At 42.4% G+C, this 15,217-nt stretch overlaps 1 protein-coding gene across 1 annotated transcript in view; it reads right to left on the bottom strand.

The window, feature by feature from the left end:
- LOC111146079 (inversin) overlaps positions 1 to 15,217 on the bottom strand; it is a 173,571-nt gene that overhangs the window by 23,756 nt on the left and 134,598 nt on the right. The window contains exons 13-14 of the mRNA XM_022501461.1: positions 14,814 to 15,100; positions 1,034 to 1,751 (exon numbers count right to left, since the gene is read on the bottom strand). Of these exons, the coding sequence (XP_022357169.1) occupies positions 1,034 to 1,751; positions 14,814 to 15,100 (1,005 nt within the window). The remainder of the gene's footprint in view (positions 1 to 1,033; positions 1,752 to 14,813; positions 15,101 to 15,217) is intronic.

Raw genomic sequence — 15,217 nt, 5'->3', positions numbered from 1 at the left:
GCCGACTCCCAGCCAGGCAATCCTCGGCACTACAGTCCCCGAGGCCTCTCCCTGGATCTCCCAAGAACCTCTCCTGCTCTCTCCACTCTCTCTCTCTCCTTCTGCCAACAGGAGGGGCTTTCTGGCCCTTTTATCTCCTGACAGGGGTGTTGACATGTGGCACACCTGTGCTCGAAGTGATTTACTTGCTTTGTTCCCCCATCGGCCTTCCTCTCTCTGGAGATGGAGGCCACCTGAGCCCCACCTGTGGGCCATGGCTCCAGCCCTCCCCCAGACACCAGTCATGACTAAGGCCTCATCTAGATTTAGGCCCTGGGGGGGGCCCGCAGATGAAGGAGATTCTGAAATATGTGAAAAACTTGCAGCAAAGGACTCCTCCAGTCCTCCCATGATGACTCCCTGGAGGAATTTGTCTCTGTATGTCAGGACACCTCCACGACTCCTCCTAGCACCCATGCCATACCCCCAGCTTGGCAGGTGCATGTGCAGGGTTTTGTAATCTAAGAGCCACTTAATCCATTATGACCAGGCCCTGGTTTAGGTACTCGGGCTATGACTAATTCCTGGGTAGTAAAGAAATAAAAAGAAAAATAAAATATCTTCCATGTGTAGTGCTTTAGAATTTAGGAAGGGCACAAGATCTCATTCTAGCAACCTGCCATACAAGCAGAACAGGTGCAGCAATGACAAAACCCTGTTTTACAGATGACGAAACTGAAGGTCAGGGAGGCCACGTGACTGGCAAAGGTCAGGTAACTTGTCAGACACCCGGAACTCAGGCTTCCTGGTTAGAAACTGAACACTCTTTTCCTTTACACCAGGCTATCCTGGGTGCTTCCTAACTTTCTTGGCAAAGCTGTCTTCCAAATAGCTTATGCAGAGTAAATTATAAGGACCTACCCGTGAGTGAATTTTATGGGCATGCTCAGTAAAATTGGCCTGTTAGGCCAGCACGTGGAGTTCACTAGAAAAACAGAGCACGGGGCCTGTCATGTTAGGAGTATGAGGAGCTGTGGCACCTCCCCCCCACTACCTTCTCCAGGCCCGCTGGATGACCGCTGCTGCCTTGTTCTTTTTGCGAAACAGCTCTTTCCTGCTTCTTTCTTTCTGGATTATCTGCAGCCGCAGCTCTACAGGGAGAAGGTCAATATTCAGAGTCTGCCCAGAGAGAGCACCAGGTGCTGGATCAGGCTCCTTGGATATCCGGGTGTCCTCAGACAGGGTGGATGTTCCCGACTTCCTGACTCCTGACCCCAACACCTCCGTGTTCTGTGGCAAATCTGAGTAGTTCCCTCCTGTGAGCTTGTCCTGTGTCATTTTGTTTCTTGGTGTTCGATGGTGGAGAGGATTCTGCCCAGCATGGACCACCTCCCCCTTGGCACTCCCAGGCCGGCTGGAACCAGCCGGGGAGTGCCTTCCTCCTCGGAGTTCTTGAACGCGCCTTCTCTGGGATGCACATTTGGCCTTGGGTGCTGTGTCCTGCCGCCGGCTGGGTTTCCGGGGCCTATCCTGCTGTGGAAGGCTTGCTGCTGCCCAACTGGGGTCCTCTCCTTCCTCATCAGGCCTGGCCACCCTGGTACAGGAAGCCTGCTTCAAGAAGCCTTTCCCTTTGTCACACCGCTGCTCACCAACTGTCTCACCTCTGGACTTCTCAACAGAGGAGACTCCTGGATGTCTGCTTCCATCATTGCCTTCACTGGGGCTGAAGTGGACACAGGCAGATCGGCCTTTAGACTGTTGTCTGGGTGATTCTTGGGGAGACAAGGAAAAAGGGAAAGAATATTTACTGTCCCAAACTTGCATAGTAGTTCTGCTCATTTGGTCACATAAAATACTCAGACTTGTCCTATTAGCAACACCATTGATAGCAGTGATTCTAATTAGGGAAAAAAAACACCCCCAACCTGTTCAGCTTCTATTTCTAGCAATGGAATGTCAGATAACCTGAAAGTCTTCCCACTACAATGCTGACTAAAATATAATAAACATTCTTCTACAAGCACAATAGTGCCTTCAAGAAAATAAAGAAAATCCAAAAACAAAGGAGAGGCCAAAACAAAGAGGAAACAAAAAATCAGGGTGTTAAGTGTGTGAGTTGATACAGCAACCATCTGGGCAGGTACTCATGGTGGAGTGGACAATGTTTGGTCTTACTAAAAATATCTGGCTGTCTTTTAATATCCAGATAAGGACAGAAAACAAGGCCTTTAAAAAAAATCTTCTTTCTTTATTTGACACACAGACAGAGATCACAAGTAGGCAGAGAGGCAGGCAGGGGGACGGGAAGCAGGCTCCCCGCTGAGCAGGGAGCCTGATGCGGGGCTTGATCCCAGGACTCTGAGATCACGACCTGAGCCGAAGGCAGAGGCCTAACCCACTGCGCCACCCGGGTGCCTCAGAAGACAAGGTCTTGCAGGCAGAAAGTTAGCTAGGACCAAGACCCTGCAGGAAGCCAGGCTCTTGAGGGGGTATGTCCTCTGGGCTATGATAGTCCAGATAAAAAATCGAGTTGCCAGCACTGGGAAACAACAAGCAGATTTGTCTTCACCCGGGTTCTGGATGGGGAGAAGAGTCTCCTTGGAGGATCTGAAACCCAAGTCCTGTGCCTCACGTGGGGTTCACATTCATTCATTCTCAACCCATAGGAAAAATTAATATAAAAAACCAGTCTCAGGATGGTGGTAAGAATGCTTCACTGAAGCAAATGCAGTATTACTTCAACGTGGCATTCCCTCCACTCAGCTCGCACAGAGGCGTCCTTCTGAAAATGACGTCACAGTCCAAAATTACAAAATGCATGAGGAAACAGTCTACTGCGAATGCGTTACCAGACACAATAGCTCTATCAGATCAACAAGAGCTGAGCTAATAGAACAGTGTGCACATACACAAATACACATGCACAGGAACTGATTAAACACAAAAGAATTTAAAAAGAGAGGAAAAGAATAGATTTGAAAAAGGACTAAATATAACCTCTAAAATGAAACAGTTTAGACTCAATACCAAAAGCAATGACGGAACTTCTGCTTCTGTAATGGCAGAACAGAGGCACTCACCACTGAGGACAACAGAAAAGCCAAACAAAATATTACAAACCACCTGTCTGAAGGCATCGAAGAGCTAACAGGACAGAAAACATGTGGGGGCCGAGATGCAGGAGAATTGGGTAACCAACAGAGATGGGCAAGGCATCTGGGGTCATGTATTCCTAAGAGAATTATATCATCCCCTCAAGGTTTGGAGGACAAAACCTGGAGTCCAGAACCTGCCAAGAAGTTTTTTGTTTGTTTGTTTGTTTTTGGGCTGGGACCCTGGAGGGCTATATCTTAGGAGAAAAGGTGAACTCATAGTAAATTGATCCTTGTAGGGACTGAGGGCAGCTTTGCTTCCTCTCAGTATTGAAAACTGGATTAAGGTTTGGATTGCTCAAACTTGGATCACTCATGCTCCTACATGTCTGCCAGAAGCCAATGTAAATTCCTGTGGAGGAATTACTATCATCTTAGGTCTCATGTTATTTATCATGTAATTTTTTTATATTAAATGCTTACCACTCAAAAATACGCAGGCAGATAAACAGACAACATAATATTCAAGGAGTGGGGGAGACAATAAGACAGACACACAGGTTATCTAGATAATTTCTTTTCAGAAACAGACTTTAAAACAACCATTTTACAGTGCAAAGATGTATCTAAACTCTGCTATGCTTCATGTAAGACAAAGGGTAAATTAGGGAATCCGCTTGTATCTGCTCATTTGTATAAAAGAAATATACAAAGGATAAACCAGAAACCGAAGAGATTGGGTACCTACTGTGATGGGGCAGGAAAGGGGGAGAAAGAGGGAAATGGGACCTGGCTAGTGGGGCTGAGGAGGGCAATACTTCTATGGGTATATCTTTTTGTATAGTTCTGACTCTTAGAACCATTATAATGTTTCACATACACTACTAAAGCCCCAATTAATTAAACAACAAGATACCACTATTAGATGGTGGAAACGCAAAAACACTGACAACACCAAGGGCTGATGAGGAGGCGGAGCCACCGGAACTCTCAGACACTGCTGCTGGGAATGCAAGACAGTACAGCCACTTTGCAAGGTGGTGCAGCAGCTCCTTACAAAACTGTTCACACCACAGGAGCCAGCAGTTTTCTCTTTGTTATTTACCCAAGTGAATTTAAAACTAATGTCCACCCAAAACCCTGCACATGGATGTTTAGAGTAGCTTTATTCATAATTTCCCAAACTTGGAAGCCACCAAGGAGTCCTGCACTAGCTGAATAGATGAACAATTGTGGAACACCCAAACAGTGGAATATTATTCAGCACTAAAAAGAAATGAACTGAAAGGAAATGAAATGAGTGCTAAACAGAAAGGAGTTACCAAGTCTTGGAGGATGTTCCTAAGTGAAATATTACTTCCCTCATATGAATATTACTAATGCATATTAGTAAGTGAAAGAAGCCAATCTGAAAAGGCTACTTATTGTATGATTCCAACCCTATGACATTCTGGAAATGGGCAAAACTGTGGAGCTAGTCAATGGATTGGTGGTTGCTAAAAGTTCGAGGGAGGGAAGGATACACAGGGAGAGCACAGGGCACTGTGATGGTTAATTTTATGTGTCAACTTGATTGGCATTAGGGGTGCCCAGATGGGTGCTAAAATATTACTTCTGCATGTGTCTGTGAGGATGTTTTGGGAAGAAATTAGGATTTGAATTGGTAGACCGCGTACAGAAGACTGCCCTCACCAATGCAGGTGGGCAACATCTAGCCTGTGGAGGACCTCAGTAGAACGAAAAGGTGGAGGAAGGGCAGATTTGCTTTTTGCTTGAGCTGGGACAAAGCTGCGCTTACACATAGGTGCTGCTTGTTTTCAGGCTTTCAGACTTGGATCAGAACTTACGCCATCAGCCCCCTCATCCCCCTGATTCTCAGGCCTTTGGACTCGGCCTCACACCATCTGCCGCCCTGGTTCTCAAGCCTTCAGATTCACTGAATCATACCACCAGCTCTCCTGGTTCTCCAGCTTGCAGGCAGCAAATCGTGGGACTTCTCAACCTCCATAATCCAGTGAGCCAGTTTCTATAACAAACCTCCTCTTTTATATATATCCTATTAGTTCTGATTCTCTGGAGAACCCTGACTAATACAGGCAATGAAACTCTTGTGTACGATGCTGTAATGGTGGATATGAGTCATTATACGTTTGTCAAAACCTACAGAATGTGCAACACCAGCCATGAAGTCTGATGTAAACCGTGGACTTCGTGTGATAAGGAAGTATCAATGTAGGTTCATCAATTTTAACAAATGTGCCACTCTGGGAGAGGACGCTGAGTGGGGAAGTACATGTGTGTGGGGGGCCGGAGTGTATGGGAATTCTGCCCTTTCTGCTCAATTTTGCTGTAAACCTAAAACTGCTCTAAAAAGTAAATTCTACTAAAAGGAAAAAAAAAAAGGTCCAGACTTCCAGTTCTAAGATAAATAAGTCACAGGGATGAAAGATACAGCATAGGAAATATAGTCAATATTATTATAATAGTGTTTTATGGTAACAGATGGTAGCCACACTTATGGTGAGTATTGCGTAATGTATAGGATTGTCCAATCACTATGTTGTAAACCTGAAAGTAACGTAACACCATGTGTCAACCATCTGTCAGTAAAAAAAGAAAAAAAAAAAGAAAAATAATGAAGAAACTGCTAGATGATATTAAATGCTACTAACTAGTAATGATAAAAATGATGTGATTTGGGTATTAATAGAGATAGATCAGTGAGAAAACAAATACAAAGCTAGAAGTATACCCGTATATTAAAAATATATAATAAGGATAGTGCTTTTAATTTGTGGTGAGGAGCTGAGCTGCTTAAAGCCCCTGGGTGTGAACCCAGAGAGGGATGCTGTACCCCTCCTGAAGCCTTATTCACAAAGCCCACTGCCAGTGTCACGGCTCCAAGTATAGGGCTCATTTCCATGTATATTATTGTATATTCTATGCAGATTATTTCATGTATATGCCTAGAACAACTGTCTATTCTCTAAAAAGAAGTCATTAGATTCCAATATTACCATATAAAAAATTAAATCTGAAATAGTAAAAATTAGAAAATATATGTGATTATTACATCTTGAAGTGGGAAAAACTTTTTCTTAGGGAAAACCACAAGGATAAAAAGCTCAAAAGAAAAAATTAAACAGAATTAAAGGGTAAATTTTAAAAAGACATTCATTATTCATGATAGACAAAGGTTACTATTATTATATGCTGAGCTTTTAGAGTGGTTAAGAAAATGAAAAAACAATATAAAAATTGACATAGTATATCAGTGAACAATCCAGAAAATAAATACACAGAGCCAGTAAAAATATGACAAAATTCCATCCTGCTAACTAGGATTCAATAAAATCACTATTTGCCTAAATGTTTGGAGAGAGTTTTGGGTTTTTTGCTTTTGAAAGGCTGAAATAACCTTCTGCAACCTTCCTGGAATGAAATTTGGCAGGATGTTTAAAGAGCCATAAAAATTAGAGATGTACACAAAAATTTACATGAAAGGTTATTTAGCTCATATGTCCTACAACACAGACATGATTAAACAAATCATGCTGTATTCATAATCTGATATAATACTAAGCAGTCACTAACATTTTTGTTGAAAAAAGGAGATAATGTAAGAAAATCTCAAAATGGGATGCCCATACTCTTCTGAAATAAAAGAAAAAGAAAGTTCTAGAAGATGGATTTGTGCCAAAGTGATAAGAGTTGCTTAACTTAAGGAGGATTTTTATTTTTTTCTTTGTTCTTTTCTGTTTTCAAATTATTTTATAATGTACAATGACCGATTTTGTAATTAGGAAAAAGCGTCATTTTCTGCTTCAATAAAGTACCCAACACCAGGCACCTGGGTGGCTCAGTGGGTTAAGTCTCTGCCTTTGGCTCCAGTCATGATCACAGGGTCCTAGGATTGAGCCCCGCATCGGGCTCTCTGCTTCCCCCTCTCTCTGTCTCTCTGCCTGCTTGTGATCTCTCTGTGTCAAATAAATAAAAAAAAATCTTTCAAAAAAATAAAATAAAATAAAATAAATAAACAAACAAATAAAGTACCCAACTAAAAAAGAGAAAGAAAGAAAAAGCCCAACAATTAAAATCAACTAGGATGTGGGAAAGAACTCAAAATGAAATATAAATAGTAACAAACAAACCTAACTGTATTACAAATGAATTAGGTAACCACACTAAAAGGCGAAGAAAAGAACTGACCTAAGTAACTTAGTAAAAACATATTTTGGCTGAATAAGGACAAAAAGAAATGTATATAAAGATTGTGCTCTAGTTAATAAGTTTGTTTCTCACAGGGTTGGGTTAGCAATTCTGAAACTATTTTATGTGTACACCAGAACTGAAGAAAGAAGCATATATCTCCTAGATGATGGGAAACAGATCTTTCACTGTTGGAGGAAACGCTTGAAGTAAAGAGAAAAGATAGAATAATCGCTGTGGTGTTGAATGGAATCAGAGGTATCACGAATATGAACTCATGGGGTGTGTGTGCGTGTGTGTGTGTACGTGCGTTTATGTGTGTGTGTGTATGAGATACACATACACACAGACAGATGCAGAGATAGATGTAAATAATTTTTAGCTCTGTCTGCTGAAAGGGCTTAGGAATAATGGTAAATAGTAATACGCCCACCTAGTGCTCAGATTTTGGTTTCTATTATCATTCTTCAACAGAGGGAACCAGGGTTCTTTGGAGAAGTGGTTAATTCCAGGGCTCTGAGTCGGGGAGAGACACAATGAGGTTTCATTTCGAAGAGATTAATCTGTTCACAGAGAGGAAAATGGATTAGGGGAGTTGGAGCAGATAAGTAAGACCCGTGAGGAAGCTACTACAATAGTCCAAGTTAGAGACAAAGGTAAGAAGATGTGAGATAGAATATACGGTGGTGGAGGATGAGAGGAAGAAAACAGGTTTGAAAGATGTTTAGGAAGTCAGTGAGACAAGAGCTGGTGACAGGCTGGGTATGGGCGGTAAAGGAAAAGGAAATAATCATTACTCCTGCACTGAATGTCCACACAGATGAGTGTGTCATTAACCAAAGCAGAGCAGGCTTACATAAAACCTTCGTCCGTCCTGTCGCAGATAGGTTGAGTTTGGGATGCCTTTGGGACATCCAAGTGAGGGCATAAGTAAAGAGTTAAATAAACATAATTGGAATAAGGGAAGGAGGTCAGGGAGTCTTCGGCACACAGGTGGTAACTGGATTTTCTGTATTAGCCACTGTACACGCACCAAGCACAAGGGCCTGCTTACTCCCACCAGCCGTACCCACTAGTTCTGGCAGCCCATATGGTGAGAAAGAAGACAACACCAGGGATGGCCCTTAAAACAGTGAGTTTCTCCTGCACTAGACTCTCTTGAGAACCACACTGACTCAAAGACAACTTTATCTCACCACCTCCCACAGGCAATCTGCTAGCAAGTCCTCTGCACAGCACCTCTCCAGTCCATCCCTCCCTCCTCACCCTGCCGCTGTGTCTCAGTGTCGGCCTCCAGGCCCACCCGCCACTCAGCCGCAGGAATCTTCCTAAGTGTTCTGCCTCCTTCCTCCCCTACCTCTTGAAATCATAGTGAGAGAGTTATCCTAACAGCTCATTATTTATAGAGTGCTTTAGACACTGTGTTTAAATCTTTCCACGGGTTATCTCATGAATATTCACAAAGTTCTGAGACCGGCATTTTCACTTCCTTCCTTCCTTCCTTCCTTCCTTCCTTCCTTTCTTCCTCTTTTTTTTTTCTTTCTGTCTTTTTTTTTTTTTTACAAATAAAGAAATGGAGGCTTAGGAGAAGTTAACTTGATCAAGATTATATAGGTAGTACGTGGTAGAGTCTAAATATAATCCTCGTTTATTCAATTCTAAAGCTTGTGCACTCAGCCGTCATGCTCTACATGCACTGTAAACAAGAAGGGGAGAATTACTATGAGAGAGAAGAAAGAAATAACTTACTAAGAGAACGGAACTCTGTTACAGAAAACAGGAGTACACCCAATGAATACTTTTCATGTCTTTTTTTTTTTTTTTTAAGATAGGTTGATTTTAGAGACAGAGGAAGAGCAACCATGGGGAGGGGCAGAGGGAGAGGGAAACTTTAGCAGACTCCTCACTGAGCTCAGAGTCCGACTCAGGGCTTGATCTCAAGACCCTGGGATCATGACCTGAACTGAAACCAAGTGTTGGACAGTTAACTGACTGTGCCACCCTGGGGCCCCTCATGTCCTATTTAATAATCTTTCATGTCTGACTCTCAAGCACCTAGCTAGTCCCATGCAGCTATATGTTCAACAAATATTTATTATGTCTCTTATGTACCAGACACCCTACTGGGTGCTTGGTACATAGAAGTAGGAGATACATTGCTCCTTGTGATACACTGTTTAATGGTCAAAGATTCTTTCCATCCCAGTATGCACTCACTTTTGAAATGTGCTTTTGCAACAACTTTAAACCAGAGGTGGAGTCTCTGTCTCTACCCCCTTGAATCTGGGCTGGTCTTGCAAACTGGTCTGATCAACAGAATGTGGTAAAAATGATAGGGACATTTTGGAGCCTAGGCCTCAAGAGAGCTTGTCGCTTCTGGCTTTCTCTCTCTTGGAGTTCTGCCTTGAGAACAACATGCAAGGAAGATGGTCTAAACTCCCGGAGGATGCAAGGTCATGGAGAAGAGATCTGAGACCTCTCAGCCAACAGCCAGCACCAATGGCCACACACATAAAGAAAGCCATCTGGGCTTTCCGTTCCAGCCAGCCTTGCACCAGCCACATGAGTGAGCCCAAGTGACTGACTCAGGAGAGGAAGTGTTCTGACAAGCCACAGAATTGTGAGAAGTAAGAAGTCATTGTTATCTTAAGCCACTTAGTTTTGGGGGTAATTTGTAACGTCACTAGAAATAATCAACACAGAAACCAATAGCTAAAAAAGAGAGGTGCTGGCTAACAAAAACCCATAGCGTTGACTTAAGGACTGGTGAGCGGACAGAAGCCGGGAAGGCAATGAAAAGACTGTTACCAAAGGCTGAGACAGCAGAGAGGAAATTGCTGTTGGAGTTTGGAGAATGGTCAGTTGTATTATTCAATGGCAGAATAATTGGCAAAATGGGCAAAAGTTAACCTGCAGTAGCTTAGAAGACAGAAAACATATCTAATGAATTTGTAGATATGGAATAGACTTCCAGGGGGCAATAGCTGAAGAAAAGATCAATTGGATTTTTTACCTGTATGTCATAGGTATGGGGAGAAAGAAAGAAAATTAGGAAAGAACTGCTCAGCTTGCAAGCAGAATCCAGAGGAAATACAGAGAGCCTAGAATGTGCCAGGTTAGAAAAGAAAGTTGTTTAGCATATTCATTCTTTCCAGCTAATTTTACTGAGAGTATCTTAGTAAAATATGACTTAAGGATAAAGATCCAATCAAGAGTATTACTGTGCAACTCTTTTAAGACTTCAAAAATATCGAAGATGGTACATTGTAAGGTACTGTAAGCTACACAAAAGAACTTCTAAGAACTTCAAGGGCATTTTCCTACAGCAGCCTGAGCCACCCAAAGCAGAGAGAGGCCCGTCTGAGAAATAATTATGGATGTAGTTTTGGAACATGGAATGAGTCCAGTCAAAATCATAGGGAACCCACAAATTTTTTTAAGAAGATTTTATTTATTTGAGAGAGAGGGAAGGAGAGAAAGCACAGGAGCCGGGGGAGGAGCAGAGGGAGAAGAGAGAGAAGCCCAAGCAGACTCCCTGCTGAGTGTGGAGCCTGATGCGGGGCTCAATCCCATGATCATGACTTGAGCTGAAATTAGGAGTCAGATGCTTAACCGAGGGCCACCCAAGTGGCCCCTGAAGCCCATGAAATTTCCCAGGTAACTGTATCACAAAGAGTATCACTAGCTTGAACCGCTGAGGCTATTCAAGACAAACAGGAGCCTCTGGAACCTCAACTTCCTATAGAGGGGAAACAGGCTGAGAAAACTGTTTAGGTGCAAACACGGGCTATGTCTTATGGAAAAGGAAGATGTCTCAGAGAGCAGCACCAAGAATCCTGGTAGGAGAGCCAAGAGCCAAGGGCCAAGGAGAATAATCGAATAGGAAACCACACATAGGGGAAAACCATACCCTAACCAAGGAACATTCTATACTTCTAGCACTGCTAATGTATAACCAGTTGGCTTTCAGAATTGCTATGAACTAGTGACTGCTATGTACCTCTTATTTCTCCCCTTTTGGAACAAAGGTGTCTACTGTGGTTATTCTGTCCCTGCCTCACTATTGCTTGTTGGGTCTGGAGGGGGTGTCGATAATGTGTGTTTTTGGTGGGCTAGTCCCTAAATTGGAAAGAGTCATATCTGGAGGTTGATTATTTATTTATTTATTTGACTGAGAGCGAGAGTGCACAAGTAGGGGGAGCAGCAGGCAGAGGGAGAGGAAGAAGCAGGCTTTCCACTGAGCAGGGAGCCTAATGCGAGGCTCAATCCTAGGACCCAGGGATCATGCCCTGTGCCGAAGGCAGAGGTTTAATTGACTGAGCCACCCAGGTGCCCCTATACCCGGGGAATCTTGACAACATCTGGATGTGACATAAGTCTCAAGATCCCAAACTTCAAGCTTAATGTGATAACTGAGATGACATTTTGGGGTCCAGAGATCATTTTGAGAATACTGTGCCTGTGGGAGGAATGTGAATAATCTGTGACCAAAAAGGAATTGTGATAGATTACTAGCCAAAAATTGCTCCCATCCTAGTATGCACAGAAGTTGAGTATATTTCTCCATATCATTCAGTCTGGGCTGGCCATACAATTTGCTTCGAGCAATAGGATGTAGCATGCAAATTCTGGAGCCTACTCCTCAAGGGGTCTTGTAGCTTCTGATTTTGCTTTCTTAGAATGATGCTGGGAGACCACTGTGTAGGGAGGCCAGTCTAGCCTAGTGGAGGATGAAAAGCCATATAAAGCAGAGTCAAGGAATCCCAGCTCATAGCCAGTATCAACTGCCAGACATTTAAGTCAGTCTATCTTAGACCATCTGATTCAACTCAATTAGAATGGAGCCACGTAAGAGAGACCAGGTGAAAATGCAGTGGAACTGCCCAGTTGGCCCACAGAATCATGAGAAATAATAAATTATTATTTTAAGCCACTTAGTTTTAGTGTACTTTTGTTTTTGGGGTGTGTGTGTGTGTGTGTGTGTTTTGTGTTTTGTTTTTTACATAGCAGCACATAATGGAAACAACCCTGATCTTAAGATCTTGCAATCTACTGGAAAAAACAGACAAGTCAGTAAGAACAGTAAAAGGTCATGATCTTCCTATTATGGAACTATAGAAGGCCTATAGGAACATAAGCAGGAAGATGAAGCCTTGTTTAGTGAGGAGGTATGGCTGTATAAAGGAAGGAACATTCATTCTGAGACCTGAAAAATAAGAGGCACTTTTATCCATATGGATGGGGAATTGTAATATGCAGTGACCTCAAGCTAAGAGAGAATGAGGAAATTCAACGTGGTTGTTACATCGGGGAGTCTGGTTAACACTAGCTGAATGAATAAATGAATGAATATGTAACAGGGCATCAGACCTCTTCAAGGTATATATTACTGATGCATTATCACTGTACAGCGGGTTATGGAATTATATTCTGGATATGTTTGTGGTCATTCATGTGTACTTTTATGTGGCTGTTCTTGGCTAGATCATCAGTGTGGTTTAATAACAGTAGTTACTGAAGACCTATTACATGTCATGGGCTATAATAAGTATTCTACATTAATTATTTGATTTCTATTCAAAACTACCTTGCAGGATAAAGAGTATGTACCCTTTTTTTTTCTTTTTAAAAACTGAAGTATATTTGATACAATGTTACATTAGTTTCAGGCATACAGCATAGTATTTTTGTTATGCTGTGCTCCCCACAAGTATAGCTACCATCTGTCTTCATAGGCACTGTAATACCATTGACTGTATTCCCTATGCTATACCTTCCTTCCCCATGACTTATTCATTCCACAATTGAAGCCTATACCTCCCACACCCCTTCACCCATTCTGCCCATTGCCCCACTCCCTTCCTCTCTGGCAACCATCAGTTTGTTCTCTGTATTTATTAGTCTACTTCTGCCTTTTTTGTTTGTTCCTTTGTTGTTTTCTGAGTATTCCTCCCCCCAAACCCATTTTATAGGTAAGGAAATTAAGGTTCAGAGAGATAGAATGAATTGCCCATGCCCTGAATTGGGTCGCCATGAGATTTCATAGACTCTGGGGTCCACAGGGTCAAAACTATTTTTATAATAATACTAAGACCATTTTTTGCCTTTTTCACTATGTTGGCTTTTGCACTTAGATTTCTGGAGGTTTCTCACTGTTCCTTAATTTTTAAGAATGGCTCAATATGCTTAAATTGCTTTGGGCAAAAAATATAATTTGTGCAGAATACCTGTTTTCTTTCTGGGAGTTTGGAGTTGTAGTATATGCTGGGCAGAGAGTACCTATGTAACTGACCCCAATAAAAATCCTGGAATCCTAAGTGTAGGTGTGTTTTCTTGGTAGACAAAGGCTAACTGGTAGTTACAATTCATTGCTGGAGGAATTAATCATATCTTTTGTGATTCCACTGGGAGAAGACTCTTGGAAATTTGCACCTGGTTTCTTCTAGATTTTGCTCCATGTGCTTTTCCCTTTGTTGATCTTGATTTGTATCCCTTTGTTATAAAAGATCGTAGCTGTGAGTAGAAATATATGCTGAGTCTTGTGAGTACTCAGCAAATTTCTAAACTTTGGGGGTGGGGAGTCTTGGGGATCCCCAACATACGAAGTGAGATCCAAACACGATAAATTCTAAGAATCCATACCAAGACACACTATATTTAACTATTGAAAACTAAAGATAAAGAAAAATCTTGAAAGCAGCCAGAGAGCAGTGGCATGTTAGCTAGAAACATTCCGAGGAACACCAATTGCAAACGACAGTGGATTTCTTGTCTGAAACCATGGAAGCCAGAAGTGGCACAGCCTCTTTCAAGTGTTGGAAGGAAAAACCTGCTAAGTGTGCATTCTGGATCTGGTTCATCAGCTCTTCAGGAATGAAATCAAAACATTCTCAGGCAAAGGAAGACTTAAAGAAATTGTTGCTAGTGGAGCTACCCTTAAATACCAGCTAAAGGTTCTTCAGACAGAAAGGACATGATAAAAGAAGGGATCTGATGCACTGGGAAAAAAAGAAGAAACAACAGAAAAAGAGAACTATGGGTATCTAAGAAACTACCCTTTCCTTGTGGTTTTTATAAATTATATTTGATGATTGAAACAAAAATCATAATACCATCTGGTAGCCTATCAATGACATTTACAAGTGGGGAAGGTCAAGGTACCTAAATGGAAGTGAGGTTTCCACATTTCACTCAAAGTAGTAGAACTGGTTATAGGTCCCTTATAACTTATAGATACAATATACATAAGCAATACATACTCAGAGCAACCACCACAAAAACTGTAGAAAGAGATATACTCAAAACCACTATTAATCAAGATGGCATCCTAAAAGATGTTCAAGTACCCTACAGGAAGGGGAAAAAAGAAAAAAAACAGGGAGGAGAACCAGAGGAAATAAACAGAAAATAAATAATAAAATGGTAGTCTTCAGTGTTGACATAATTTCCTTAGATGTGAATGGACTAAGTACACCAATCAAGAGAACCCACAGTCCACCGGTTGACATCAGGTAACAAAGGCAATACACCTACCGTTTGGCTTTCTGGGGTCTCTTCCCTGCAAATCTGGGGAAAGATGCTGCTCCCGCTGGGGGGCTCTGTCTGGAGATAGTTTGCCCGGAGATCCTTGACAGGCTGTCTCCTCAGTGTCCTGGGCTGCGTCGCTGGTGGGAGGCTGTTTGCTGGGAGCCTGGCTCTGCCTGTGGGGCTCAGCCTGGGTGTTGGGCAGACAAGGAAGGGCTTGGGGTCTGCAGGAATCTGGGCTCAGCCGTCCCTTCTGCTGTTCTGCCTCCCTTCGTTTGTTTTCTTCCTCTCGCTTCCTGGAAGCAAAGCCGAGGAGGCAGAGGAAAAAAATTAAAAGACTGTTACCCTTTCAAATGATCCTGAGTGAGATTTGAATTTTATGAGGAGCTACCACATCACAGGAGGGGCTTGGA

Source organism: Enhydra lutris, unplaced genomic scaffold (assembly GCF_002288905.1).
Source record: "Enhydra lutris kenyoni isolate GAN:26980312 unplaced genomic scaffold, ASM228890v2 scaffoldscaffold13, whole genome shotgun sequence".
Taxonomy (NCBI): domain Eukaryota; kingdom Metazoa; phylum Chordata; class Mammalia; order Carnivora; family Mustelidae; genus Enhydra; species Enhydra lutris.
The sequence above is the reverse complement of the archived record's forward strand: the minus strand, read 5'-3'. Positions and strand labels throughout refer to the sequence as shown.